At 38.3% G+C, this 27,717-nt stretch overlaps 2 protein-coding genes across 2 annotated transcripts in view; one reads left to right on the top strand and one right to left on the bottom strand.

Annotated features, from left to right (window-relative positions):
* Ubac2 (UBA domain containing 2) overlaps positions 1 to 27,717 on the bottom strand; it is a 157,405-nt gene that overhangs the window by 102,676 nt on the left and 27,012 nt on the right. The window contains exons 3-4 of the mRNA XM_076872130.1: positions 25,190 to 25,309; positions 23,770 to 23,879 (exon numbers count right to left, since the gene is read on the bottom strand). Of these exons, the coding sequence (XP_076728245.1) occupies positions 23,770 to 23,879; positions 25,190 to 25,309 (230 nt within the window). The remainder of the gene's footprint in view (positions 1 to 23,769; positions 23,880 to 25,189; positions 25,310 to 27,717) is intronic.
* Gpr18 (G protein-coupled receptor 18) lies at positions 15,036 to 19,803 on the top strand. Its single transcript, XM_076872548.1, has 2 exons — positions 15,036 to 15,202; positions 18,606 to 19,803. Exon 2 carries the CDS (start codon positions 18,640 to 18,642, stop codon positions 19,633 to 19,635), a length of 996 nt encoding a protein of 331 aa, XP_076728663.1. The 5' UTR covers positions 15,036 to 15,202; positions 18,606 to 18,639; the 3' UTR covers positions 19,636 to 19,803.

Raw genomic sequence — 27,717 nt, 5'->3', positions numbered from 1 at the left:
CCTTCCCTGGCTTACTTTTGCACAGAGTATCTGACATAGTATAGTGGTGCTTTTCTAAATTTTTTTCTTTGCTGTCTTTTGCTTCCAATTATAATGTAATGTCAATGCTGACACAGATTTTGTCTGTTTTGATCAGGGCAGGATACTAGTGCCCAGAGATGTGCCTATTACACATAGGTCCTCAATAAATGTAGTTGAAGGAAAGAGAATGCAGAGATGGGGACGCTGGAAGGGAGCAATGGCTCTCACAGAACAAGAGGTAGGACCCTCTGATTCCCTCCCGCAGGTGTGCACTCAAGCCTTTCCTAAGGGCAAAAGCATGTCAAGGTGTTCCTTACTTCACTTTGCAAGTTCTTCCTTCTAAAAGTGACTAAAACTGGCTTTTTAAGAATGATTTACCATAAACATGAGCACATTTTCTAAGTCACTAAAAGTACACAGGGTAATAAAAGTGACTTTCATGGTTTATCTTCCTGTTCCTTATTTTTGTCCTTCCTTAGAACTCATGTGCACATCCCCGCCATCAGCCAACAACTCCTATATAACAACATTTCACAACACACTCTTGTCCCCTACCTACTCCATTGCCAGGTTTCAAGAATACTATCAATGATACCGATACCCTTAGTTTTTGAAAGAGAAATGCAAGACGTAGGTATTAAAAACCTACTACTTCATCTGTATCAAGAATTAGCTAAGGTACGCTGTTTGGGAAGACAGAATCTGATATCTATAACACAAGTTTATAATATCCACATTCACTAAATTCCAACTATTCTGAGACTAATATTCATATGCATGAGCATTCAGGTAAAAACAGAGCCTGTGGCCACACAAGGCTTCAAAAGGCACAAAATGCTAAACAATATTATTGTTTCCCCTTGACAAAAATCCCTACTTGCAATTCTCTTTGGTTAGTCCAATAATTTTCAGATAACGATGAGTATCCTTCCTAGAGTATTCAGGCCCTCTCACCTCACACAGCTAAAATCTGCAATTGTACTATATTGAGCCCTCAAATAATCAGAATCTAAAATTATTCTTTGATTTACATCGTAAGAGTTTCACAACTGTTATACAGTGGGATTTGAAATACTTTACCATGTTGTTTAGGAAAAAATAAACATACATATACAATACTAGTTTTTAATTTTAACTATAGCATATGTCTTAGAAATAGTCACAGGGTATCCAAACTGTTAACACTGTTTGTAAAAACTACAATACCACTGTCTTATTTATTATAAAAAATTTCACCATTTAATAACAGTTGAGCCCCATGTAGTAACCTCATTTAATATCATTTTAGACTAGGGCTTCAGTTTTTATCAAATTCTGCTTAACACTGCCACCTAATGGTTCTGAGTATACTATAGGCGAGGTCTTATAAATTGTGCTCAGTTCAGAAAAAACAGCTTTTAACATGGAAATTACATATTCCATATTAAACTTCTGTAAGAATATTCAGTAACAAATGAAAAACATAGTTTATTTTGGACATTTGATTTTGAAAGTGCTTCAAAAGATATCACCCTACCAGTTCACTATTTAATTCTTAACAACATCAGGATTTTCTCATTCTGTTGCTCTTTAAGATTTTTTATAAAGATTTATTTTTTTTAATTTCTTTTTAAATTTTTATTTATTTATTTATTTTACAGTAGAATGCATTTTGACTTATAATACACAATTGGAGTACAACTTCTCATTCCTTTGGCTGTACATGGTTCAGAGTCACTCCACTAGTGGAATCATACGTGTTTATAGGGTAATTAATGTCTGTCTCCTTCTACTGTCCTTCCCATCCCCACAACCCCACCCTTTCCCTGACTCCCTCTACACAAAAGTTCCTTCATCCTTCCCTATCCCCCTACCCCACTATGGATCAGCATCCACTTATCAGAACATTTGGCTTTTGTTTTTTTGGGATTGGCTTATTTTACTTAGCATGATATTCTCTAGTTACATCCATTTACCTGCAAATGCCATAATTTCATTATTCTTTAAAACTGAGTAATATTCCATTGTGTATATGTACCACATCTTCTTTATCCATTCCTCTGTTGAAGGGCATCTAGGTTGGTTCCATAGTTTAGCTATTATGAATTGAGCTGCTATAAACATTGATGTGGTCGAGTCACTGTAGTATGTTGATTTAAGTCCTCTAAATGGCAGATCCATCCCAAGTTTTCTGAGGTACCTCCATACTGCTTTCCATAGTGGAATTTGGAAATAAATTTTCAATTTACAGTCCTCCAAACAATATATGAGTGTTCGTTTTCCCCCACATATTCTTGATAATTGCCATTCTGACTGGAGTGAGATGAAATCTTAGTTTTAATTTGCATTTCTCTAATTACTAAAGATGGTGAACACTTTTCATGTGTTTGTTGATCAATTATAATTATATATTCTTCTTTTATAAAGTGTCTGTTCAGTTCCTTAACCCACTTATTGGGTTACTTGTTTGGTTTTTTTCTTGTGTGTGTGTGTGTGTGTGTGTGTGTGTGTTAAGTTTTTTGAATTCTTTATATATCCTGGAGATTAGTGCTCTGTCTGAGGTACATGTGGTAAAGATTTTTTCCCATTCTGTAGGTTCCCTCATCATGTTATTGATTGTTTCTTTTGCTGAAAAGAGGCTTTTTAGTTTGAATCTATCCCATTTATTTTTTTAATTAATTTATTTATTTTAATTAGATATATATGACAGAACGCATTTTGATTCATTGTACACAACTGCAGCACAACTTTTCATTTCTCTGGTTGTACACAATGCAGTATTGCACCATATATGCAGTAATACATACCTAGGGTAATGATGTCCATCTCATTCCACCATCTTTCCTGCCCCCATGACCCCTCCCCCACTTGCCCAATCAAAGTTCCTTTATTTTTCCTATGCCCCACCGCACCCCACATTATAAATTAGCATCCACTTATCAGAGATAACATTCAAACTTTGGTTTTTTGGGACTGGCTTACTTCACATGATATTCTCCAACTCCATCCATTTACCTGAAAATGCCATAATTTTATTTTCTTTTAATGCTGAGTAATATTCCATTGTATATAGATACCAGAGTTTCTTTATCCGTTCATCTATTGAAGGGCTTCTAGGTTGGTTCCACAGTTTAGCTATTGTGAATTGAGCTGCTATAAACATTGATGTGGCTATAGTATGCTGATTTTAAGTCCTTTGAGAATTGACCGAGAAATGGGATCACCAGGTCAAATGGTGGTTCTATTCAAAAAGTTTTCTAAGGAATCTCTATACTGCTTTCCAAATTGTTGATTCTACTTCTTGCACTTTAGGAGTCTTATTCAGGAAGTCAGGTCCTAAGCCAACATGATAAAGATTTGGGCCTACTTTTCTATTCTAGTGTCTAAGTCTTTGATCCACTCTGAATTGATTTTTGTGCAAGGTGAGAGACAGATGTTCAATTTCATTCTGCTATACATGGATTTCCAGTTTTCCTAGCACCATTTGTTGAAGAGGCTATCTTTTCTCTAATGTATGTTTTTAGCGCCTTTGTCTAGAATGAGATGACATTTATGTGGGTTTGTCTCAGTGTCTTCTTTTTTGGTACCTTTGGTCTACATGTCTATTTTGCTATCAATACCATGCTGGTTTTGTTTCAATTATTCTGTAATATAGTTTAAGGTCTAGAATTGTGAAGCCTCCTGCTTCACTCTTCTTGCTAAGGACTGCCTTGGCTATTCTGGGTCTCTTATTTTTCCAAATGAATTTCATGATTGCTTTTTCTAGTTCTATGAACAATGTCATTAGTATTTTTATAGGAATTGCATTAAATCTGTATAACAGTTTTGGTAGTATGGCCTTTATAAAGATCTATTTTAAACGATCTTCTAGAGAAGATATAAATTATAGCTAATTCGTTAAAAAGTCTTTGCTGATTAAGAAAACAAAACCAATCATTTAGATTGCATAGAAAAATCCAAACTCTCTGATTTACAAATAATTTCTCTAATGCAGATAGTAATTCTCCATGGCAAGGAGCTACATCCTGCCACATCCTTAGCAGGCTGAACAATTTCTAGGAAGCTGGTTAGTTTCCCAGTTCCCAAGGCCTACTGTGATTCCCATGATCTAAAGAGGAGAAAAGAATCAAAGATGCTCAGGGCCTGAAGGGATTTCACAGGAACATCATTGGTGTTCCTACCAGTGTGTAGATCTTCAGATAAGATCCCTGTCCACTGCTTCTCTTCAGGGTCCAATTCAGAACCTCCCAAGGGCTATCACTTCATCTTGCAATAGTGAGAGTTGCAAATTATGTCAAGCCCAAGAATATTCTGAAGTATCTCCCTATGGTCTTAATTCTCCCAGGCCACCACCCTGACCTCCTCTTTCATGGAGCAGTCTTCTCAAGAGCTGAACACAGTTCTCTTGCCCACCTTCAGCTCTGCATCTTTAACCACCAGAGTTGTGCTTGTTGCAGCACATCAGTGTTGAACGATCACAGAAAGACGGTATTTCACAAATCACAACTCTTGCCTGCCAGTGCCCCCACAGCTGATTTCTACGCTCAAGAGAAAGATCTGACGCTCTTAGGCCATTCTGTGTTTTATATGTTGAATACAGAGCCCATAACTCAGCCTGCAGAACCAGCATATGTGCTAGAGCTACTGCTCTAGGAGATTGCAAGCAGCTCCCTCCAAACCTGCTGTTTCCTTATCTCCAGAGATAGGACTACCCACCTCCAATTATATTTCCCAGCCCCCCCATACCTGAGAGCCCAAGCTCTTGGCAATATTTTGGAGCAGGTATGACATCTGCAACCTCAAGTCCCTGGGAAAAGATAACCCTTACCCTGTGCCCCTTCGTTCTTCCCCACTGGTTGGAAATGGGAAAAGTGAGAACCATGCTGCAGGGGCCATGTGGGGAAGGTCAGAGCTGCCCCACCAGCCCAAGCTCTGGTGACTTACTCCCTAGAACAGAGTCTGCCCACCCACAGGTGGTGGGTACAGAGAAGCACACCCATGCTCTTCAAACTACTGTCTGTGGCTTCTTTGTTACAGGAGCTTAACCTCTACCAACACTAAAATATTCTCCTAGGTTTTGTAATTTGCAAGTCTGATGAGCAAATACATCATATTTTTGTATTAATCAATGATAAAAATATTATTAGGTAGAGAAGGAAACAAATGCTACAAAGAGGCAAGTGTGCTCTCATTGCCTGTTATGGGAACAATGAAGGCAGCTAGTTTCCAGGGCTGGGAAAGCAGGAGCAAGCACCAGGCGCTGAAAGAGCTGATTCTGGAACACTGCCAGCTTCTTCCTGCCCCGCCTCAAACCCTCCTGGGGGAAGTCAAGGTAGTCAGGCCTACAGGAAATGCCACTGCAGACCAAGCCCCTGGAAAGGTCCTGCAAAGACTAACAATTTCTCAGGAAAACCTCACTATTTATATGTAAAGCTTTTAAATTCACCTTTATCATGAGAACATAATCATGCGCATCCAAGGACACAATCATGAGTGAAAAGGCAGCTGTGGAGTAGGAAGGAATACTGCCATCACACATCCCATAAGACGTTAACAGCTAGAACAGATGAAGAGCTCCTACAGACTCAACAGCAAAGAAACCTGAACACACGTTCCTCCAAAGCAGACACAAATGGCCAACGAGCCCACAAAAAGCTGTTCAACATCACTAATGCTAGGGAAGTGGAAATCAAAGCCACAGTGAAACAGCCTTCACATCCACTGGGATGGCCACCATTAGAGAGAAAAAAATAACATAACCCATGTGGGCAAGGAGATGGGACCTGCCACCCACTGTGGGTGGGATGGGAGCCGTGCCGGTGCCACTGCTATGCCAACCAGTGTTGTGATGCTTTAAAATGGTAAAAACAGAACCACCACGTGGCATACACCCAACAGAATTGAAGGCAGGGTCCCAGAGAGATCTATTCACAGCAGCATTATTCACAAAGCAAAACATGGGCGGACCCTGTTGTTCATTGGCAGATGAATGAATAAGCAAAGCATGGTGTGTACAGACAACAGAATACCACTCTGTCTTAAAAAGAAAGGGAATTCGGATACAGGCTATGATGAGCCTTGAGAATTCTTTTTTAATTTTTTTCTTAGTTGTCAGTGGAACTTTATTTTATTTATTTATATGTGGTGATAAGAATGAAACCCAGTGCTTCACACATGCTAGGGCAAGAGCTCTAACATTGTGCTCTGGACGCCAGCCCACGAACCTTGAGAATTTTATACTGAGTAAAATAAATAGTCGCAAAAAGGACAAACACTGTGTGATCCACTTACATGAGGCAGAGTAGTCAAATTTATGATGATAAAGAATGGTGAAGTCAGAGAAGCTCCAGGGAGGGCTGGGAGTTGTTTAATAGGTGCAGAGTCCAGCACGGGAGGTGAAAGAAGTTCTGGACATTGGCTGCCCAACAATGTGTGTGAACCTAGCCATCCTGAATCACATGCTTAAAAATGTTTCTGTGTGTGTGTATATATACATATTGATATTTTATGTGACTGTATATATATAATGCTATATAGCATATATACACATATATATGTATATACACATATATATGTATATACACATATATGTATATATTTTTAAACATGCCAAATTTGTTCCAAGGCTTCTTTACATTTAACTCTTAGTAGAATATCAGGCACAAATAATATTAAAAATGGAATGTTCTCAAGGGCCTAGATGAGGAACACATAATCCTACAGACAGAACTCTTTCCTGAAAAAGGATGCTTCCAATGAGGGAAGAACTAGTCTACCAGCCAGGGACTTGTCTATTACATAAAGCCATATAATGTAAAATTGTTGATAAATTAACACAAATTTTTTTATAACCTGCCAAAACTTCAATTCCAGTGGAGGTGAAGAGCTCTGAGAGACAATCATCTGTAGGTGGCAGTAAAAGCACAGGATTTATGTCAAAGCACCTCGAACCATTAGGTTATAAAATGAGAAAACATACGTCAGGAACCTGAAACTACCTCATGCCCAGTTAACTCTGCAAGCACTCCTACTTAAACAAACTGAAGTAACTGCTCTGATGCAAGACCTCTGCACCCTGCCTACTTTCCCTCAGGCCTCAACACAGCCACAGTCACAGCCAATCCTAACATATCAATTTCTTTTTAGAATCATGATTTTATTTGTTATGTCTCTGTAGTTAAGTTATACCTACCTGACTGGCCACCCATTTTTCAAGACATAGCATAACTTTCTTACACTAATATTAGAAAAATAAAGTCTATACTTTATTTGCATGCCCCTTCACACAAAGAAACACACCAGCAGGCTGCCTGTGTGTCTGAGGGTGGTATACTACCATCCACTTCCTTCCCCTTTTTGTTAGAATTCTGTTTAGACCATGTGGCTTGCTGGTAGCAAGGGGCTATATGAGCTGAAAGCCATAAACGCTTCATAAAGGATATCAGTACATAAAGTGTTAGCAATAAGGCAATATCATTACTGTAATGGCCAACTGATCTGTTGCCAGATTCATAAGCATAAGCAGGGAGTGCTGCTACACAGCTCTCCTGAGTAACCAGATCAGTGCCGTTCATTCTAAAGAAAAGAACAACAAAAAACATGCACGATTTTTATGTCTTCCTCTGCAAGCTGATTATAATTTCTCCAAGAGATAAATTTAAAATGAGGTAAAAACACACACACTAAACAACAACACAGTAATACACGGAAAATGAAAGGATGGCCAAGGCCAGGAATTAATGTGACCCCATCAGGCACTGAGTGCTCAGAGTTTCAAGTAGGCCCTGATCCTTCCTGGCATGAGGTATTATTAAATGAGCCTGGGACACATAAAGGTTTCCATGCAGAGAGGCCCAGCTCCCATCCTGCCAGGTTTCATCTATAGAGATTCAGAAGACCACAGATAAAATACCTCACTGCAATGGAAAGACGTAAGGATTAATTCAAATTAGACAATGCCAGAAGTGGAAGGCCCCTGGAGAAGGCCTCAACCAACTTCCCCTTCCTTCCAACTGCAGGGAGTGGTGACCAGAGAAACTGTTATTAAAGACAACTCAGTTCATTAATCAGTGGCACAGAGCTCCAGCACAGCTATCCAATCCCAGTGTAAGGACAAGAAAATTTAAATGTACTGCAAAGAAACCATGGACACTTCAGATGGGACAGAGATAAAGAGAACTAGTGTGTCTATAGCACATGCCTGACCCAAACTATGGGGCAGGAGGCAATCCCAGACTGAGATTCCAGGGGCAAACAAATCACTCACAGAAGCAGCTTCCCATAGCAGGGATGCCCTCACACCCAGTTTTTGCCACCTCCAAGTTTTCTTTAAAAAGCCTTTCTGACTACAAAGTGTACTACACATTCAGAAAAGGCAGGCTGGACAACCCATTTGCTTCTTTCCCTTCTCTACCCTGTCCCTGAGGCTATGGGTACAGATTCCACCCAAAAGGCCAGGTCCCTGGCTTCCAGTAGGATCTCAGAGTAGAACTGAGATTAGCCAGGGGGTGCTTAAATAGGAGTCTTGATTCTCCTGGCTCCTTCCTGTAGGGGAAACTGAGGCTCACTGTCTCTCTTCCCAAGGCAGCTAACTTGACAGGGGTCTCCCCCTGTCCAGGGTCCAGTGCCCCCTCACTACCGTGGTCTCTGGGGTACAGATGGTAAGAGTAACAAAGCAACAGGCCAGGGTTCCACACATAGATGCCTGATGCCCTTCCTCACTGCCACTTCTCCCACACCCCACCAAAAGGTGTGACTACCGAAGCATGAACTCCAAAACATCTGTTTTAATTTGGGTGCTTCTTAAAATCCATACAAATGGAACCACCCCAGGCCTGGGGATGTGGCTCAAGTGGTAGCGCACCCGCCTGGCATGTGTGCGGCCCGGGTTCGATCCTCAGCACCACATACAAACAAAGATGTTGTGTCTGCCGAGAACTAAAGAATAAAAAAATATTTAAAAATTCTCTCTCTCTCTCTCTCTCTCTCTCTCTCTCTCTCTCTCTCTCCCCCCCCTCCCTCTCCCTCTCTCTTTAAAAAAAAAAAAAAAATGGAACCACCCACTGTAATTTCTTTGTGTCTGGCTTTTTGAATTAACACCATGCTTAGGAGATCGTTCTTATTTGGATTGTGATGGTGTTCTACTCTGCCTACACCACAACTGACATCCATTCTATAGCTGGTGAAAAGTTTGGTTCCTAATTTGGAGTATTATAAATAATACTGCTATGAACATTCTTTCCACTTCTTCTGGTGCACATGACCATGCATTTTTACCAGTTATGTATCTAGGTGTAGACTCTATGTCATGGCACTTGTGTGAATTCACTTTAGTACTTCGTATCAAACTGTCCTGCACATTTAAACTCCCACCCAGCAGCAAGACACAGAGTTCTTGATGGCTTGGTAACTTCACCACCACTTCACATCTTCAGTCTTTCTCATTATAAACATGGTGCTGGGTGGTAATGTCTTTTTGTGGGTTAATTTTCATTTCCCAGATTATTAATGAAGTTGAACAGAGGTACATCCCCCTGACCACTCAGGTTCAAACCTCTACCCATGGGTGGAAGCGTTCCCCCTAGGCACATTACCTATACAGGCTGCAGAATTCAACTACAAAACATTTCCTTGGGAATATCAACTCTAGTGAGGAACAGGGGAAGGAAAAGATGGTCTATTCCATCATGACAGTATTTGCTACAGATTATTTCTGATATCCAACTTCAAAAAAATTTACTAAAATAAAGATATTATGACATGTAATATAGAAAGAGCACACAATCTGAGACTCATGAACAGACATCCCTGGTCACAACCATGTATCCTACATGTTCTATGTCCTCAACATACTCTGGAGACAGCATGGAGATGGAACCGAACCCTGCCTGATGATGATTTAGCTCTACTACCTTTGATAATACAGATAGGAACAATGTCATATAAATAATAATTTTTAAAAACCTAAGTAACTCATTTTAAACCAACAACCTTAAAGTGGTTACTTTTAGTATACAGATGCCTGTACATTAAAATATTCAGAATCCTCAAACTCACACACATTAGAATATAGGTTTGTTTCTTTACCAATCCTGGCTATTTTAGTCAGCTTTCTGTTACTGCAACAAATTTCTGAGATAAACCAACTTATACAGAGAAAAAGCATATTTGGTTCCACAACTGACTAGCTCCATTGCTTTGGGCCTGTGGTGAAGCAGCCCATCAATGAAGTGTCTGGTGGAACAACTCATTGACCTCATGACCAGGAATGAACAGGAGAAAGAAAGAGTCCACTGTCACATAATTCCCTTCAAGAACATGCCCCCAATGATCTAATGTCTCCAATTAGGCTCCACATCTTAAAATTTCCTACCTCTTTGCAACCGTGCCAAGGTGAACACCACGTCTTGAAATATGTGGGCCTCTGGGGCCCATGTTCTCTAGCAGTAGTCTCTACACATCTTCTTTCTTCCTAACTGTTACTTCCTGGTACTATAGGTGTTTTCCTCATAGACTCACCTCCATGAGATCAGAATTTGCGGCAGAAGGTCAAGTACATCACAATAACCACAGGATTCCCAATCAGCTGCCACAGGGCCCTCGACTGCATCTCTGTTTACTTAGGGGAAATGTTACACTGTGCACTTTTGGCCTGGGGTCCTATGGGACTTCAGTGGCTCCAGGACTGATCAACTGCCATGCAGGTCCTCTGAGGACCTTCTGGTGACAGATTCTCTAATATCTTTTTACTCTATTGTTTGTTTAGGTCTGTGTTATCTTTATCTATCATTCATATATATATGATCATATCAGGGTTCAAGTTGTGTACCAAAAGATAAATAACTGTCTGATTGTTTATATGCCTTTAAAATGTTTCAAATGCCCCCAAAAGTTGCTAAAGAAAAGGAATGTGGGAATGCTAACTTTACAACATAATATAGGAAATCAAATTGAAAGGAGTTTCATTCTAACTTGGCTATAAGATCATAGCTATAAATTGTTGGGATTTTAAACATACATTTAAAAAGCACATTTTGGGGCTAGGAGTGGCTCAGTGGTAGAGCGCTCGACCAGCATGTGTGAGGCTCTGGGTTCAATCCTCAGCACCACATAAAAAAATTCAAATAAAATAAAGGTATAATGTCCAACTACAATTTTAAAAAAGTTTAAAAATTAAAAAAAAAAATTATAAAGCGCTTTTAAATACAGTTTCTCAATTTTTATCCAGAAGCTCCTACCATTCAACATGTATCTCCCACCTCAGCTCAGTCCCTCAAAAGAAAGCAGTCAGTTTAGATACAAGTTTGAGACAGAGAAGGGCAGGGGACAAAGATTCCAAAGTGTGAAATTGGAGAACGTCAGGGCCATGTGGTAAGATCCCCCCCAACCCCACCCCGCAGGTCAGAGCATTCTTTGCTACTCTCACTCCTCCTCTCCCTGGGACAGGCTATCTCCCAACCACCAGGGTTTTCTGCTATCTGTCCCCACACTGGAACAGCTAAAGCACTGCAGTGGTTTCCTGGTCACAGTGCTGGTGGGGAGCAACGATAAGCTGCCCTCACTCTTGCTATGATTAAGATAACTAGGTTAAGACCAGGAAATGTCTCTAACATAGGAACATGCTTTGTAGTGGGAATTTGCTATATAAAACTTTAATATTCTTTCTAATAATTATAAACTTGGCTTAACTGAATCATACTATATCCACTTAAAAACTGGGCACTTGTGCTAAAATCAAGATTCACTTAGATTCTTTAACGTTTAACCAGAACTCAAAACTGGAACTAAATTGTTCTTTGTCTTATTTCATACAGCCTGTGACACGTGTTTCACTTTATGAAGGGAATCCTGCAGTCTCTGGGAAAATGTGAAATCCCTCTTTTGCAAGGAGTAAATTTTTCTTTCACTTACATGAAATTAAAGTTGCATGAATGATCCTTGAGTCAGATAAGTTCCTCTATTTGAATAAAGAATTCATTAGGGGGGCTGGGGATGTGGCTCAAGCGGTAGCGCGCTCGCCTGGCATGCGTGCGGCCCGGGTTTGATCCTCAGCACCACATACAAAACAAAGATGTTGTGTCCACCGAAAACTAAAAAATATTTAAAAAATTCTCTCTCTTTAAAAAAAAAAAAAAGAATTCATTAGGTTTAAGTATTAAAGAAGCAAAGTAGACATAAAAATTAAATCCTTGATCAACTGTTTATCTGCTGAATGCTTTGGGGAAATTTACCTTTTCCCTGTAATTCCTTCTCAACATAAAATCATAGTGAAGAGCCAGGAGCAGAGCCTGGTGTTCAGCACTACCGGGTTGGGGAAAGAGGGAACCCGGCCCAGGCCCTGGCCTATCTCCACATCTCACAAGCTGGCAAAAGGCCCATGCTAACTCTGGGCTCAGGAATTCACCCGACTCCCCCAAGAGTCTCCATTTGCTCACCCACTTGTTCAGTCACAGGTTCAGCTAACGTGCAATGCCACACACACACATACATGTACACACACACCAGCTGCCACTCTCAAGGAACACGTCATAGTACAGCACAAAAGGCAGGTCAACAAGCAAGAGCATGGAGAGCAGGAGCCGCTGCGAGGACAAACACAGCCCGCTGCAGGGCAGAGAAGAGTTCCCGGAAAGGAAAGGTAGCTTCCAGGATAAACTGTACTGGCCAAGCCGGGAGGTGGGAGTGCAGCCATAAACAGTGCCAGCAGAGGGGGCGGTGGGGGAGTGGAACAGCATGCAGAATGCTGGAAGAGAACATGCCAAAGGCCCCATCTGGCTGAAATGCAGAGTAAGGTGGGAAAAGAGTGAGAGCTGATCCCAACCTGACCTGACATGTGGGGAGTTCCTACACTTGCTTTTGGATGTGCCTAAGAAACTGGCAAATCAGAAATAAGAATATCAGGGACTGGGGTTGTAGGTCAGTAGTAGAGGGCTTGGCTAGCATGTGTGAAGCACTGGGTTAGATCCTAGCACCACATAAAAATAAATAAATAAAACAAAGGTATTGTGTCCATCTTCAACTAAAAATATTAAAAAAAAAAGGATGTCATGTACAGAAAAGGACTCCAGTCTTAATGAGAGGACACTCCTGACTCTTAGGTATATACATTATTGCATCTGTTGATTTACACAGCACAGGAAGCTAATCAATACTTAATTTCTGAAAATGTGTCACAGGCTATATGAAATAAGAACAGACTAAGTCTACAGACAAGAGGTTGCTATCTGACTGAAATATCACACTCCTGGGTGGCATATGAAACATAACTCCATGGATTAAAAATTGATGAATGTAATTCAGTAACAAAGAGATATCTAGTGAATAAATCAAGGTAGTCACCTCAAGAAGAGTTATGACGGTGCTGGAGGACACTCAACTCCTAAGAAGCCAGGCTGTCCCTGAGTTCTTTGGAAGTCAGTAGCACTCTCTGGCCCTCATTTTCCTCATCTACACTCATCCACACAAGAACAGCTGCTGTGGTCATCTCCAGGGCCTCTAAAGCCCATTATTCTGGTAGGCTAACAGACTCACAAGTGTTTATCATCAAAGGCAAGGACTTCAATAACCACTATAAGGTGTAGACTTACTATTATTTTGCGTGAAGGAGAAACACAAAACACACACACACACACACACACACACATACACATACACATACACACACGCACGCGTGCGCGCGCTATCAAAAAATTAAATTCGAAAAACAAATGTAATTAGTTCAGATACCCTCTAAAAGTTGACAAATCATGCATATCCAAATACAAAGATAATCAAAATTTTAGAATAACCAATTTTTTTTGTTTTTAAAGAAGAGAGAAAGTTAAAAAAACAAAAATGAACATAACTAGGCAGGCAATGATTTGCACTGCTCACTTCCCCTTCCGCTGGCTTCCTTCCCCTTCTTAGGTCAAAACACTCCTACTATGTAAATCATCCCACAGGCCACTCCAGAGTCCTCTCTGCTACGATTTGCAGGGAACTTCATGCAAAAGAAACAGTTTCTAGACTTCCATGTGACCAAAAGAGATGTGAAGCATCGGGGACCATAAAACAAAGCAAACCACAGCAGACAAAATGTGTATGGCACAGCAGAAATGAATGAACTGAGGATCCCAATTTTAACCACTGAGAAATGTCTGAATAGAGCTGGGCTTGGTGGCACACACCTGTAATCCCAGCTACTCAGCTGGTCAATTCAAGGCCAGCCTGAGCAACTTAGCGAGACCCTGTCTTTTTTTTTTTTTTTTTTTTTAATATATTTACCTTTTGTTGTAGTTGGACACAATATCTTTATTTTATCTCTTTATTTTTATGTGGTGCTGAGGATCGAACCCAAGGCCTCGCACATGCTACGCAAGTGCTCTACCGCTGAGCCACAACCCCAGCCCCGACCCTGTCTTAAAATAAAAAATATAAAGGATATAGATCAGTGGTAAAGCAAGCAACCCAGGGTTCAATCCCCAGTATGCGGGGCGAGGGGGGGGGTGATTTAAAAAGTAAAAAGTAGATATCCTATGATTTTAGGAATTTTGTAGTAAAGTGACACTGTTTAGGATACTTGCTAAGTGCCCAGGTACTTTTTTAAGCACTTGGGATTTTTATGGATTAGAATCCTCACAATACTATCAGATGCATATTACATCTATTTTAATTGTATAGAAACTAGGAACAAAAGCTCAGTGTAGTTAAGTAACTACACAAAGTTGCACAGCTTAGTAGTTAGACTTGGAATCCGGTGCTGCTCAACTTCAAATCTCCTCCTGTTTCCATAAATGATGCGGACTTTAAACATCAAAGTAAACAGTTAATTGAAAAAAAATTCCCCTTTTGATAGGACTCTCTTAACACAATGCCATCATTTCAAGAGGAGCTTATGCTAAGTGTGACTTCATAAACAAATCACTTGTGAGAGAAAAAAACCACATCCAGGATCAAGCTGCAAGCTGCAAAGCCTGTTTCAGAAAGCACTTCCTGAAAGAGACAGAGCAACAATTACAGCTCAGCAGTGCCAACTCCTCCAGCAAGCCCGAGCTACATTCAAAACAGCCTTTAACGCAACAAGTGAGTCTAACACAAAAGAAATACGACGTGTCTGAAATGCACCATTTCCAGACAGAGCTATTTTAACTCACAGACACCTCTTTTTCAGAAGTGGGTACACCGGAAAATGGTCACTTCTAAGACAACGCTTTGATGGAAGGAGGTAAGCAGCATTCCTTTAACTTCATTACAGATCACTATCATAAGTACTGCTTTACTAAGCTCAAAATCACTAACAAAATATTACAGAAACTACGTTGGTGAAGGAAAGGACCTCGAAATCGTTGTGATCTTTCCATATTATTAGTACGATTGGGCACTAATTTTCATATTACTTTACATTAATGGTAATTTTTCAAATTAAGGAAAACCCTGGCATAAGTCATAAATATATTAAAGTGTCTTTGTCACATTGTATTGATTTATAAGATTATTTATCTTTTTCGTTTTTGTACTGGGACTTGAACCCAAGGGCACTCCATTACTGAGTTACATCTGCATTCCTTCTTATTTTTATTTTGAGACAGGGTCTAAGTTGCCAAGGCAGTCCTTGAACTTGCAATCCTCTTGCCTCAGCTTCCCAAGTCACTGCCATGACACCTGTCACCACACCTGGCATGAAATTATTTGTTTAATTAAGAAAAGAAAAACTATAGGTGATCATGGAATATAAAGCTTTCAAAAAGTTGACTTGAAAGCCAATTACTTTTCACAATTTTTCCAAAATTTTCTGTTTGCAGAGCATAGCCTTTAAGACACTTGAGTCACTCATACTTTATCCAAACTGGAGTGAATGAATGAAGACAAATGCAGATGGCAAATGAACTGCATAAAAGCCTCCTGAGCCCAAGGTGGGAAAGGCTCCCTGAGCTGGTTGGTAAATAAGGCATTTATGGAACAAAATTAGGGATGAAGATAGGGTAGAGAAGAAAAAAAAAAAAAAAAAAGAATACAAAATTTCATTTACATTACATTTATTACTATTTAAAAATTCTTTGAGGACTGGGGTTGTGGCTTAGTAGTAGAGTGCTCACCTAGCACAAGTAAGGCACTGGCTTCGGTCCTCAGAACCACATAAAAATAAAATAAAGATATTATGTCTATCCACAACTAAAAAACATGTAAAAAATGCCTTTATGTTTAATAAAGTTAATAAAATTTAAGATTTAAGTTCCCGAGTTCTTCTGGAGATCTAATTTTCCTATGCAGTGCTTTTCTCATCTGATAGAAATTAATATTATACTATAACTGATATTTGGAAATTTTATTACAGGGTTTTAAATTTATAAAATTTTATTCCAAAATCATATTCAATCCACATATTTGAGAAACTAATTTAGGAAGTTGCAAATGAAGGAGGAAGAGGAAGGGAAAGAGAAAGAGAGGGAAGGAGGGAAGAAAGCAAATTTGCATCTTGTAACTTGTCCACAGCAACCTCAAAAGCTATTCTCATCAGCCCATGATACCACTGACCACAGGCTGCTAATCTCCCCCATAATTCTCACTAAAGAGGGAGTCAGGACTGAATTAGAGACAAGCCACTCTACAAAGTGACATTTTTGAAGGAAACTTCATACACCTCCATATTTCAAAAAGATGCCTCAAAGTTCCATCTCTTTGTAGTGAGGCTATTTTTAAAATCTCTTAGTGGCTGTATCATGGTGAGGAGTTTTACTCTGAGGTTCAATGATATTTGCAATCACAACTAAACTCTTTCCATTTGAAATGAACACTTTTTGGTGATTGGAATTTATTACTTTTGCCGTACGCATCAAGTTACTGATGACTTCTTATCAGTATACACTTCTCTTAGCTGCTCCTTTTTAAAATTTAATTTGAAAAACAGTATTCATGCTTCTATACTTAGGCAGAGGAGGGGTATGAGAGCTGTTCTCCTGACAGGAACATATTTTCAAGACATTCTTCTCTATGCACCACTGAGGCACCTGAAATCAGCTTTTAGGACCTGAGACACACAGTCTGGTAGCTTCACTCTGAGGCACTCCAATGGCCTGGACACAGTCCATCTGTTGCTCTATGAGCCCAGTTATTTTTTTCTTTTATTTAATATTTATTTTGTAGTTATACAGGTGAACACAATATCTTTATTTTTAATGTGGTGCTAAGGATCGAACCCGTGCCTCACACATGCTAGGTGAGCACTCTACCTCTAAGCCACAACCCCAGCCTGAGCTCAGTTCTTGATCTGTAGATCATGACACAAAACCATTGTTTCTAGACTGATGATAAATTTAAGAGAATATGAGATAATACTATGAAGAAGTCTTTACCACTTAAGAATAAATAAAAGGTCAGACAGCAACTGTGCAAGTCTTCACTGACAAACTAGAGAACAGCTGCTATGAGTGACCTTACCAAACATTCTTTCCTTCACTCTCCTTCATCGAGCAAGTATTTATTTACTGAATACCTACTATGAGCTCAATCGGAAATAGAGAAATAGAAGATAAAATAAAGTTTCTGCTCTCTCTTACGTGAGAATTATTGTAATTTTCAATAATTTGAAAATTAATTTTAAAAAATTATTGTAATTTTTAATAATTTGAAAATTAATTAAAATTAATTTAAAAAAACTGTTTTCCAATATACAGTTTTTTATTTTTTTAGTTGTTGATAGATCTTTATTTTATTAATTTTTATGTGGTGCTGAGAATCGATCCCAGTGCCTCACACATGCCAGGCAAGTGCGCTACCACTGAGCCACAGTCCCAGCCCCCAACATACATTTTTATATTAAAATTATATTTAATGAATGGCTGGGCATGGTGGTACATGCCTGAAATCATAGGTACTCAGTAAGCTGAGTCAGGAAAGTCACAAGTTTGAGATCAGTCTGGGAAACTTAGCAGACCCTGTCTCAAAATTTTTAAAAAATGGCTGGAGATGTAGCTCAGTAGTAGAGTGCTTCAGGTTTAATCCCCAGTACACACCCCCTCCAAAAAAAATTGTGTTTGAGTAAAAGTGAACTATTTTGACATTAATAACTTGATTATAAAATATTTAAACAGAATGGTGGTCTTCTGCCTCTTGAGGCAGAAGACAGAATGGTGGTGAGAAAAAGTGGGAAATATTTTATAAGATTCAAAATACAGATTGGCCTTTCCCCAATAAGTCTAAATCAAGAATGCTTATTAGAGAGGAATAATAACAGTTACCTGATTTCATACTATAGGGAGAAAAAATCATAAAGGAAAGCTTGCTTTTTGAGGCAGAAGACAGGTAAGCAGGGATAGTGAAATAAATGGATCCCCCACTGCATTGAGACCCTCTGAGCCATGTTCATGGGTTAGTATATAATAAGGGCTTGGGTAAGGCTTGGGGTTAGAGCATTTACCCGAGTTTAATCCCCAGCCCTGAAAAACATGATGAGTTCACCACAGCTGTAATCTCTAGGGAATGCATTCCTTAATAAATGCTGAGACTCACATATTAAGTTTACAATATAAAATACTCTCAAAATGAGACAGCCAAGCTGAGTGTGAGAATGTTAGCATCTATTTTCCAACCAAGGGATTTATTCCTAATTTTTTCAACTATTTTTACAGCCTCTAAGTATCATGCCTACCAACAAGCTATAAGATGACTACCCCAAGCAATCAAGATCAACCCATCCCTTCTAATAGCTCACACCCAGACGAATACAAAATCGCGGCTCTTGTCTTCTACAGCTGTATATTCCTGGTTGGATTATTTGTTAATGTTACTGCCTTATGGGTTTTCAGTTGTACCACCAAGAAGAGAACTACTGTAACCATTTATATGATGAATGTGGCACTACTGGACTTAATATTTATAATGAGTCTACCCTTTCAAATGTTCTACTATGCAAAAGGTGAATGGCCATTTGGAGAGTACTTCTGCCACATTCTCGGGGCTCTTGTAGTGTTTTACCCAAGCGCTGCTCTCTGGCTTCTTGCTTTTATCAGTGCCGACAGATACATGGCCATCGTACAGCCGAAATATGCCAAAGAACTTAAAAAAACATGCAAGGCCTTGCTTGCCTGTGTAGGAGTGTGGATAATGACCCTGACAACCACTGTCCCTCTGCTGCTCCTCTACGAAGACCCAGATAAAGCCTCCTCCCCTGCCACCTGCCTAAAGATCTCTGACATCATTCACTTCAAAGCCGTCAATGTGCTGAACTTCACTCGACTAATATTCTTCTTCCTGATCCCTGTGTTCATCATGATTGGGTGCTACTTGGTCATCATTCACAGTCTCCTCCATGGCAAGACATCTAAGCTGAAACCCAAGGTCAAGGAGAAGTCCATAAGAATCATCATCACGCTCCTGGTGCAGGTGCTCGTCTGCTTCCTGCCCTTCCACATCTGCTTTGCCTTCCTGATGCTGGGTGGGGAAGAGAACAGCTACAGCCCCTGGGGAGCCTTCACTACCTTCCTCATGAACCTCAGCACGTGTCTGGATATGATCCTCTACTACATTGTTTCCAAACAATTTCAGGCTCGGGTCATTAGCGTCATGCTGTACCGCAATTACCTCCGGAGTGTGCGTAGAAAAAGCTTCCGATCTGGGAGTTTACGGTCACTTAGCAATGTGAATAGTGAAATGTTATAAATGACGTGAATTTTCTTCAATCTCTTTAAAACTCATTTTTCTTTAAAATTCATTTTCCTAACTACTCTAGGACCAATGGATATTCTACATAATATTATCAAGTCCCCTCTCTGCTAAAAGAAAAGAAAAAAACTTTAAGAACTCTTTTGTGCAATCTTATTGTGGCAATACAATTACACATTCTAATTTTTTATTTTCAAACTTGTATAAAACATTTTTGTGAATTATTGGGGAAAAAACACCCACACAGGCATTTCACAGTCAAGCCTTATCTACACAGATAATAAATATTTTTTAATTATTTTGAATTTAATTATTTTGAATTTAATTCTGTGAATCATGAGGAAAAAAATTCAACCACTGATCAAAGCACTATTTTCAATCCAGATGCACCTCTCGTGTCTAATCTCAGGACCCTGAGGTATAAATTAAATATTTCTACACAAACAACTATGTGCAACACATCATCACTTGCTGCAGAGCAAACTGATGGTGGCAAGCAGCAGATGCACCTGGGAAGGTCACCCCTATCAGCCCCGCTCCAACTCTGAATTTGGTTTCTTTTAGAGATAAAACTAGTCAAAAACTTTCTGGACTAGATAAAAACTTTCTGAGAGCATACATGCACCCAATCCCACATAAAACTAATGATGAAAACTTAACCTGAGATCCCTTTCTGCCCAATAACAAGGACACGAGGTGTTTCTGTGTGAAAGCCATTCTCTGATGACAAAAAAATCAACAAAGTGAGAACATTAAGTCATGGTTGTCACAATAAACTTATAGGTAATCTAAAATAGTTAATAAAAATTTATTTAGCATGGTAAGTACTTTTTTTTTTTTTTGTACTGGGGATTGGATCCAGCGGCCCTTAACTACTGAGCCACATTCTCAGCCCAGCCCTTTTTATTTTTTTATTTTGAGACAGATTTTTGCTAAGTTGCTTAGGGCCTCGCTAAATTGCTGAGGCTGGCTTTGAACTTGTGATACTCCTGCCTCAGCTTCTATGCAAAGCACAAGATAGACAGGTCTATATAGAGTTCAGTGACCTTATCCTATAGTCTGACTAGAGCTCACTATAATCAACATTACCCCTTCAATGTTACTGAGTGTAAGAAAGTTAACACATAAAGTAAAACCTAGTTCTCCCTCCAACAACTAGTAGATAGCGTAGAAGATAGAGACAATGACAAAAAATACTATGATATAATACATTAAGATAATAAATGTAATAAATACTAATAAGAATATTAATACATTTGTTATAATACACCTAAAAGGGCAATTAATCTTACCAAAGAAGGACAGGTAGGCATAAGACTACAAATACTGAACAGAGTATGGTAAGAAAGATAAATGACTGATGGGGAGAGGCTTGACAGAGATGGTGGTCCTAAAGAAAAGGAAAACCAAACATGCTGCAAGGAACTCAGTAAGAGTTTGCTTAATTCTCTCTACTCCCTGTGAAGAACAGAGTGCCTCCAACTGACCCATGACAGTCCTTTATAAACAGCTCAAAAATGGAACTTGAAAGAAGCCACCTGCTTAAGATTTTTCACACAACCCGTCAGTGGCACAGATGGAATCTCGAACCTGTGATGGCAAAGCCCATGCCATTCCTGCTACTCCAGTTGCCCTGATGGCATCCTGGAGGAGCATGAACTTTGTTCTGAAGGAAACAGAGCTTTAAAGGTTTTAAAGACGAGGTCTAGCACAGTCAAGCCCATATTTTAGAAACACAACTTGTGACTGCTCCGTATGAGAAGGTTTGAAATTGACAGGGGGCTAGTTAGAGATTTTCTGTAAAAACTCAGGCAAGAAAAGATCAGAGTTTAGACTGATATTATGTAGAAATAAGAGAAGTAGAAAAAAGGGGAAGAATGAGTGTGCTACTGAGGACTCTGGATTACATGCACTTGGAGCTCCGTCCCATTGAGGGGAAAGGGAAAGACTCCCAGCTTGGAAGACTGAATACATGGAAAGCCAGTAACTAAAGTAAGGACAGCAGGAGGAGGAGACAATGGGGGAGAGAAAGGAGACTCAAAGGGAGGAGAGTTTCAGAACATGAGGAGTTTTCTTTGAGTCTAGAAGTCACTAGGAATTAAGACTCTAGACAGATCAGGAAAGTAGTGCACCCTGGAAATGGAGGGCTGGAAAACAAACAGGCTGAAGTCCTGGCAGTGGGTGAAACAGTCCAAAGAAGCCTCAGGGAGTGAGCTGGAGAAGAGCCACAGATGGTAACTAGGAGCAGGTGGTTGGTTTCACAAACTGAAGAGAGTTGTTAAAAAGCATTTAAAGTGCTACTAAAAGGCCAAACAGGATGACCGATGGCTTCAGAAATCAGGTGGTTTCTTGGGACTTTATAAGTTTTAATAGCAGTGAGATTAAGAAAGAAGTAAGTAGAAAGTGAAGAACTGTAGAGAGTGCAGATGGATTTGGCATTGATGGGAAAAGAAAAAGATGTTATAATGCAAATGTAAGGCACGTTGACTTAAAGAGTAGTTTCCTCTCTTGAATTTTTGAAACTCTGCCATTACCAATAAAAGATATTTTTACAAAATCCAAAGTTTATTTATTAAAGTAATGATTTACTTTTCATTACTTTATATAATGTTTTGTGACTTGAAAAAGAAGATGGCTGAATTAGCATTCACACTGTTTTTCAAAGGGGATACTATCATTTTTTAATTTATTCACGGTTGGAACTCTCAGTACAGATTTAAATAGTTCTCTCTTAAGAGTAAAGAAAATTCCTGCCAACTTTAAAATTGAATCAGACTTTTCCTAATAAACTAAATGAATATGAAGGTTTTACTGTCACCCAACTGCATGTGTAGTAGAAAAAAAAAAATGTCCTCAGACAAGGGGAAAATGTAAGAGAATTAATAACTGTGTTGTTCTTCATCCCCAAGACTTATTCTAACACACACACACACACACACACACACACACACACACGACACACATATGTCCTTCCAAAATTCAGCAGGCTTCACAGAAAAACAAAAAGAATTGGCCTGGGTGAGGAACACCTGGGGAGAACGGCAGACTCAGCTTGGCTGGCTCTTTCCTGAGTTAACCTGGACACCATCCCGAGAGGATTCTGGGTTCACAGGGGCAGAACAACAAACTTCTCAGACTGATTCCAACACAACCCGTGGCACTCAACAAAAACTACATGATCATCATCACACAGAACTCAGTCCATCTCCTCTTAAATATTATTCAGAACCAAACATTAAAACAGCTATAGGTCAATATTCATGGATATTCATGCCCACAATTGTGTAAATCCCATGAGGGGAAACCACACTGTAAAAACCAACAATATAAGTGTGAAAGCCATTGGAACACTAATTACATTTGACAATAGGGATCCAAAGTGGATTTGAATCCAGATATGTGCAGTGGCCTGATCATTCTCAAACTCGATATTTAAAAGTAAAACAAGACACAGAAATTTTACATCCAGTATCTGTCTTTCAAACCATCTCATCTGTCAAATCTAGTCTCCTATACTTAATTAAGTGATGCTTTAAGACAACTTATATGTGCTATCAACTCTACTCCTAGCAACTAGTAACTGTATACAGTAAAACACAGTTTTCATTTTTGAAAAATCCACATAATGTGGAAGCCTCTACACACTGAGTCAAGTTGGTCACTGCAGGCTGGGCACAAATTGTGATCTATGTACTTACTTTGTTTTATCTTTGGTAAAAGTATTCAAACAATATCAGCCTAAAGAGATTTCTTTAGAAACTTAACTTTCTACAAATTTGTTTCCTAATCTAAATAAATTTTCTACTTTGGGTTTAATTAATGTATAAAATTACAAAGATTAAAAAATTATAAAAATACAAAACAAATTCCATCTTCAGAATTTGAATAGCAAATTCATTAAAAATTCTCTAACACACAGAATGTCAGAGTTCAAAAGAAGAGTTAATATAAAACTGACTGTTTCAAGAACATGGTGAATAGATACATATACTCCAGATTTACTTTTACATATAAAATTAATTTTACTATATTTAAAGTTTTAAAATATTCACTCAGTGACTTTCATGAACAATAATGCTTTCAGTAAGATTTAAGAGTTCTAAATTAAGCCAATCTCTAAGAACTACTTACAATCCAGAAGGCAAATTACTGGCCACAGTGATACCAAATGAATACTGCATAGCTTCAACAAGGAGAAAGTCAAACAAGGCTGACAAAATCCAGCAACCTAGCAAAAAGGACTAAAAAATAAAACAGGAAAAAACATTAGAGAAGGTACCTAAAAATAAATTAACATTTATTTAGTTAGAATCAGCTCTAACAGATTAATATATATATGTATGTATATTTTAAAAATATTCTTATTACAACAAACTTTACATATATATGTAATAATATAATCAGAATATACTTATTAATACATGTATATATGTATATTCTTTAAATATTGTTTTTATTACAGCAGACTTTTCAAAATTGGACAGTAAAACCATACTGTTCAAATGCATTAACTTCCCTATTTCTAAATATGTTGAAAAATGATATTTAGAGTAAGACATATTTTTAATAGGGAACACAAAAACCATGAAGAATAGAAGTGACGATGCTGGGCACAGTGGCACATGCCTATCTCAGCAACTTGGGAACCTAAGGCAGGAGAATCATAAGCTCAAGACTTGAGCACCTGAATGAGGACCTGAGTAATTTAGCAAAAACTTGTCTCAAAAAATTAATAAAAAGGCTGCTCAGGAGGCTGAGGCAGGAGGACTGCAGTTCAAAGTCAGTCTCAGCAACTTAGTGAGGCCCTAAGAAACTTAGCAAGACCCTGTCTCAAAACAAAATATTTTTTAAAAAGGGCTAAGGATGTGGCTCTGGGGTTGAGTGCCCCTGGGTTCAATCCCTGGTACCAAAAATTTTAAAAATAAAAATAAATTAAGCCAGGCACTGTGGCACATGCCTGTAATCCCAGTGGCTGAGAAGGCTGAGGCAGGAGGATTTCAAGATCAAAGCTAGCCTCAGCAATTTAGCAAGGCCCTAAGTAACTCAGTGAGACCCTCTCTCTAAATAAAACACAAAATAGGGCTGGAGATATTGTTCAGTGGTCAAGTGCCCCTGAGTTTACTCTCCAGTACCCCAAAAAATAAATGAATAAATAAATACAAATTTTAAAAGGGCAATAAATAAAAATTTAAAAAGAGCTAGGGATTTGGCTCAGTGGTAAAGGGCCCCTCCAGTACCAAACAAATAAATTTTAAAAAAGAATACAAGTAATTAAAATTTTATTAAAGCAAAATCCTAGTTAAAATTATTACCTGCTCACACCTAATATTGTCTATTATCATTACTATCATCATCATTTTATTATGCTATTGTCTTAAATTTACATTTTTTCTTTGGTTAATGTCTGTGCCCCAAATCAGATACAGGATCATGTACTTAAAAAGATAATTGTAAATAATAAACCAAGTTTAACAAAATAAAACAAGGAAAAAAAGAAAACAAAATGTTTTTCTAGAACCTAAGTAACAAAGGCAAAATGCATAAAACTTACTGCAAATTTTCTGCTTCCATATCTTCTTTCAAATATCCTAAAATTATAAATAAGCAGACTACTGCAGAAAGTATCTTTTAAATCAAGGCAAATTACTCTTCCACATATCAACCTCCAAATCTAGATAGGGATTTAAAAAAAGAACAATGAATAAAAGTAAAATTTATTTGGGTCTCTGGCTTAGCAAATTTATTATTTACTTTATAGTGCTCGTTTGTATACACTACTTTAAGCAAAATCATGATGCATTACAAAAGAAAAAGTAAGTGTATGTAACTTTAATAAATGAGTTCAATTCTGTGATACTCAAAATTCCAACAGCACAAAGGGTACTTAAGGGGAATTTTTTTTGTTTGCTTACTAATAAGAAAATGTATTCGCATTAAGACAACAGAAGACTTCCTGTAACAAAATTTAGGACTGTGTTTAAATAAGATTTTTAAAAATTACATATATGAGCTGAAATGAAAGGCTAACTAATGTTCATTTTAAACTACTAAATAAAATAAAGTGGCAGATGACAATTTAGGTTTAAACTTGAAATATAAATTTCTGAGCTTAATTTTGACAACCCAACTACTTCATAGCAATTATTTACAAAACAATTTGTCAGAACTGCTAAATATTAGTAGGTTTGGAAATATCAGTTTTTTAAAATCAACTTCTGGTTGGGTGAAAAACATTTAAGGAAATATATTTAAAAAGAGCTACACAAATATCTATTTTGAATATTAAACATTTTCCAGATTTTTAAAGATAATCCTAATGACATTTGAAAAACATTCTGGTCTTTTTTTCCCCTTCACAACTACCTTTCAAGATAGGTAAAACAAATTTACCCTATCTTTTCTTTGAATTTTTATTGTGGTAAAATAGACATAAAATTTACCATTGTAACTATTTTTAAGTGTTTAATTCAATGGAGTTAAGAACAGTCATAATATTGTACAACAATCACCATTATCCATTTCCAGAATGCTTTCAATATCCCAGATAGAAATGCAGCATCTATTAAACATTAATCCCCTGTTCTCCCACCATCACCCCCGATAACTTCTGTTGCACTTTCTGTCTACAAATTTGCCTATTTGGGATACCTCATTTAATTGGAATCTTACAGTATTTGTCCTTTTGTGTCTGACTTAATTGCTTCATTTTGCATAATGTCTTCAAGGTTCATGTTAAAACATGAATTAGAATCTCATTCTTTTTTATTGCTGAATAAAATTCCATTCTCTGTACATACTACATCTTCCTTTTTCGTTTTTCTGTTGATGGCATTGGCTTGTTTCCACCTTGGCTACTGTGAATAAGGCTGCCATGAACATTGGTAATATTATCCCTATTTTAAGATTAAGAAGAAGAGGCACAGAGGAAGTATTTTACTTTCTAAAATCATATAACCTCTTATCTTGCCAACTGAAATAACAACAACACAATGAGAAAACTAACTACATCAACTGTCAGAACAGTTCGCCTCTGTCTCTTCTCCAAGCAAGACACCAGGCATCTCTGTCAACAGTGTACTCCAAAATCTTAGGGCACTGAACTAGCTCATAGAAGTCCCTGAGAGTTCATTTCACCTGCTGAGTTCAAGGAGATAAGTCACCGCGAGGAGGCAGGAATGACCACCACAGGCACACACACATCACAAAAGGCATTTCCTAACTCATTCTTTTCTCCCTCCGAAACTTCATGATTGCACTAGAATCACTGAAACTTTAGGCCAGCATACACTACCACCCATAAGATCAAATCAAACAGTGTTATACAGAGGGCTTCGGAAACTGTCAAGTACTTTACAGATGTAAAATAATGATGACGTCATCTCTGCCGAACAGCAAATTCAAAGACCATGACAGAAACTCCAATCCTCTCTCCCCACATTTAACACTGTAGAGAAAGTAGTCTACTCAAGTCCTGAGAGACATGAGGAGAATCTAGGGATTAAAGAAATTTACGACTTTATAATTACTAAAATGCAACAAATTGTGATTGCATAACACCATTTGTTTTGTTTTCCTTTGGTTAATGGCAAATAAACTGGCAGCTACAGTTTTAAATGATTTGTTTTACAACCATGCTTAAGGACGTGAAAACTTGAGACCTGGTGTGAGATAAACTATTACATACTATTATGAAGACGACCACCCTTTAAAGACTGATCGCTGGCTTGGACTCAACAAAGACCTAAAGGAAAACAAAAAGAGTATCCTCAGCCTCAAATGCCAAAATCTGGGAGATTCAGAACCTACAAATAAAGCCTTTTATCAACTGCCCCTCAGGACTCCTCCTATCCAAGCCTGTGTCTAGCACCTCCTGCTGCAAGGTTCTCCTGAGGGTCTGAAGTCCGTATGGCAAAAGCCCCTTCTCTCTCTACTACTAATTCATAAGCCAATCATTCTTCCATACCAAACTGAAAATACAATGAATTTTATAATTCAAAAAAATACTTTTTCATTATAATCTGCTTTGCTTGAGAGTATCAATAAATATAACTAGAAAATGAACCAAGTATTAACCAAAGA

Source organism: Callospermophilus lateralis, chromosome 12, assembly GCF_048772815.1.
Source record: "Callospermophilus lateralis isolate mCalLat2 chromosome 12, mCalLat2.hap1, whole genome shotgun sequence".
Classification (NCBI taxonomy): Eukaryota; Metazoa; Chordata; class Mammalia; order Rodentia; family Sciuridae; genus Callospermophilus; species Callospermophilus lateralis.
Note: the sequence above shows the minus strand (reverse complement) of the source record. Positions and strands in the feature narration are given on the sequence as shown.

Bases quoted from the DNA above. Each gene is read 5' to 3' on its own strand.
- Gpr18 (XM_076872548.1), top strand. From the start codon at position 18,640: ATGACTACCCCAAGCAATCAAGATCAACCCATCCCTTCTAATAGCTCA.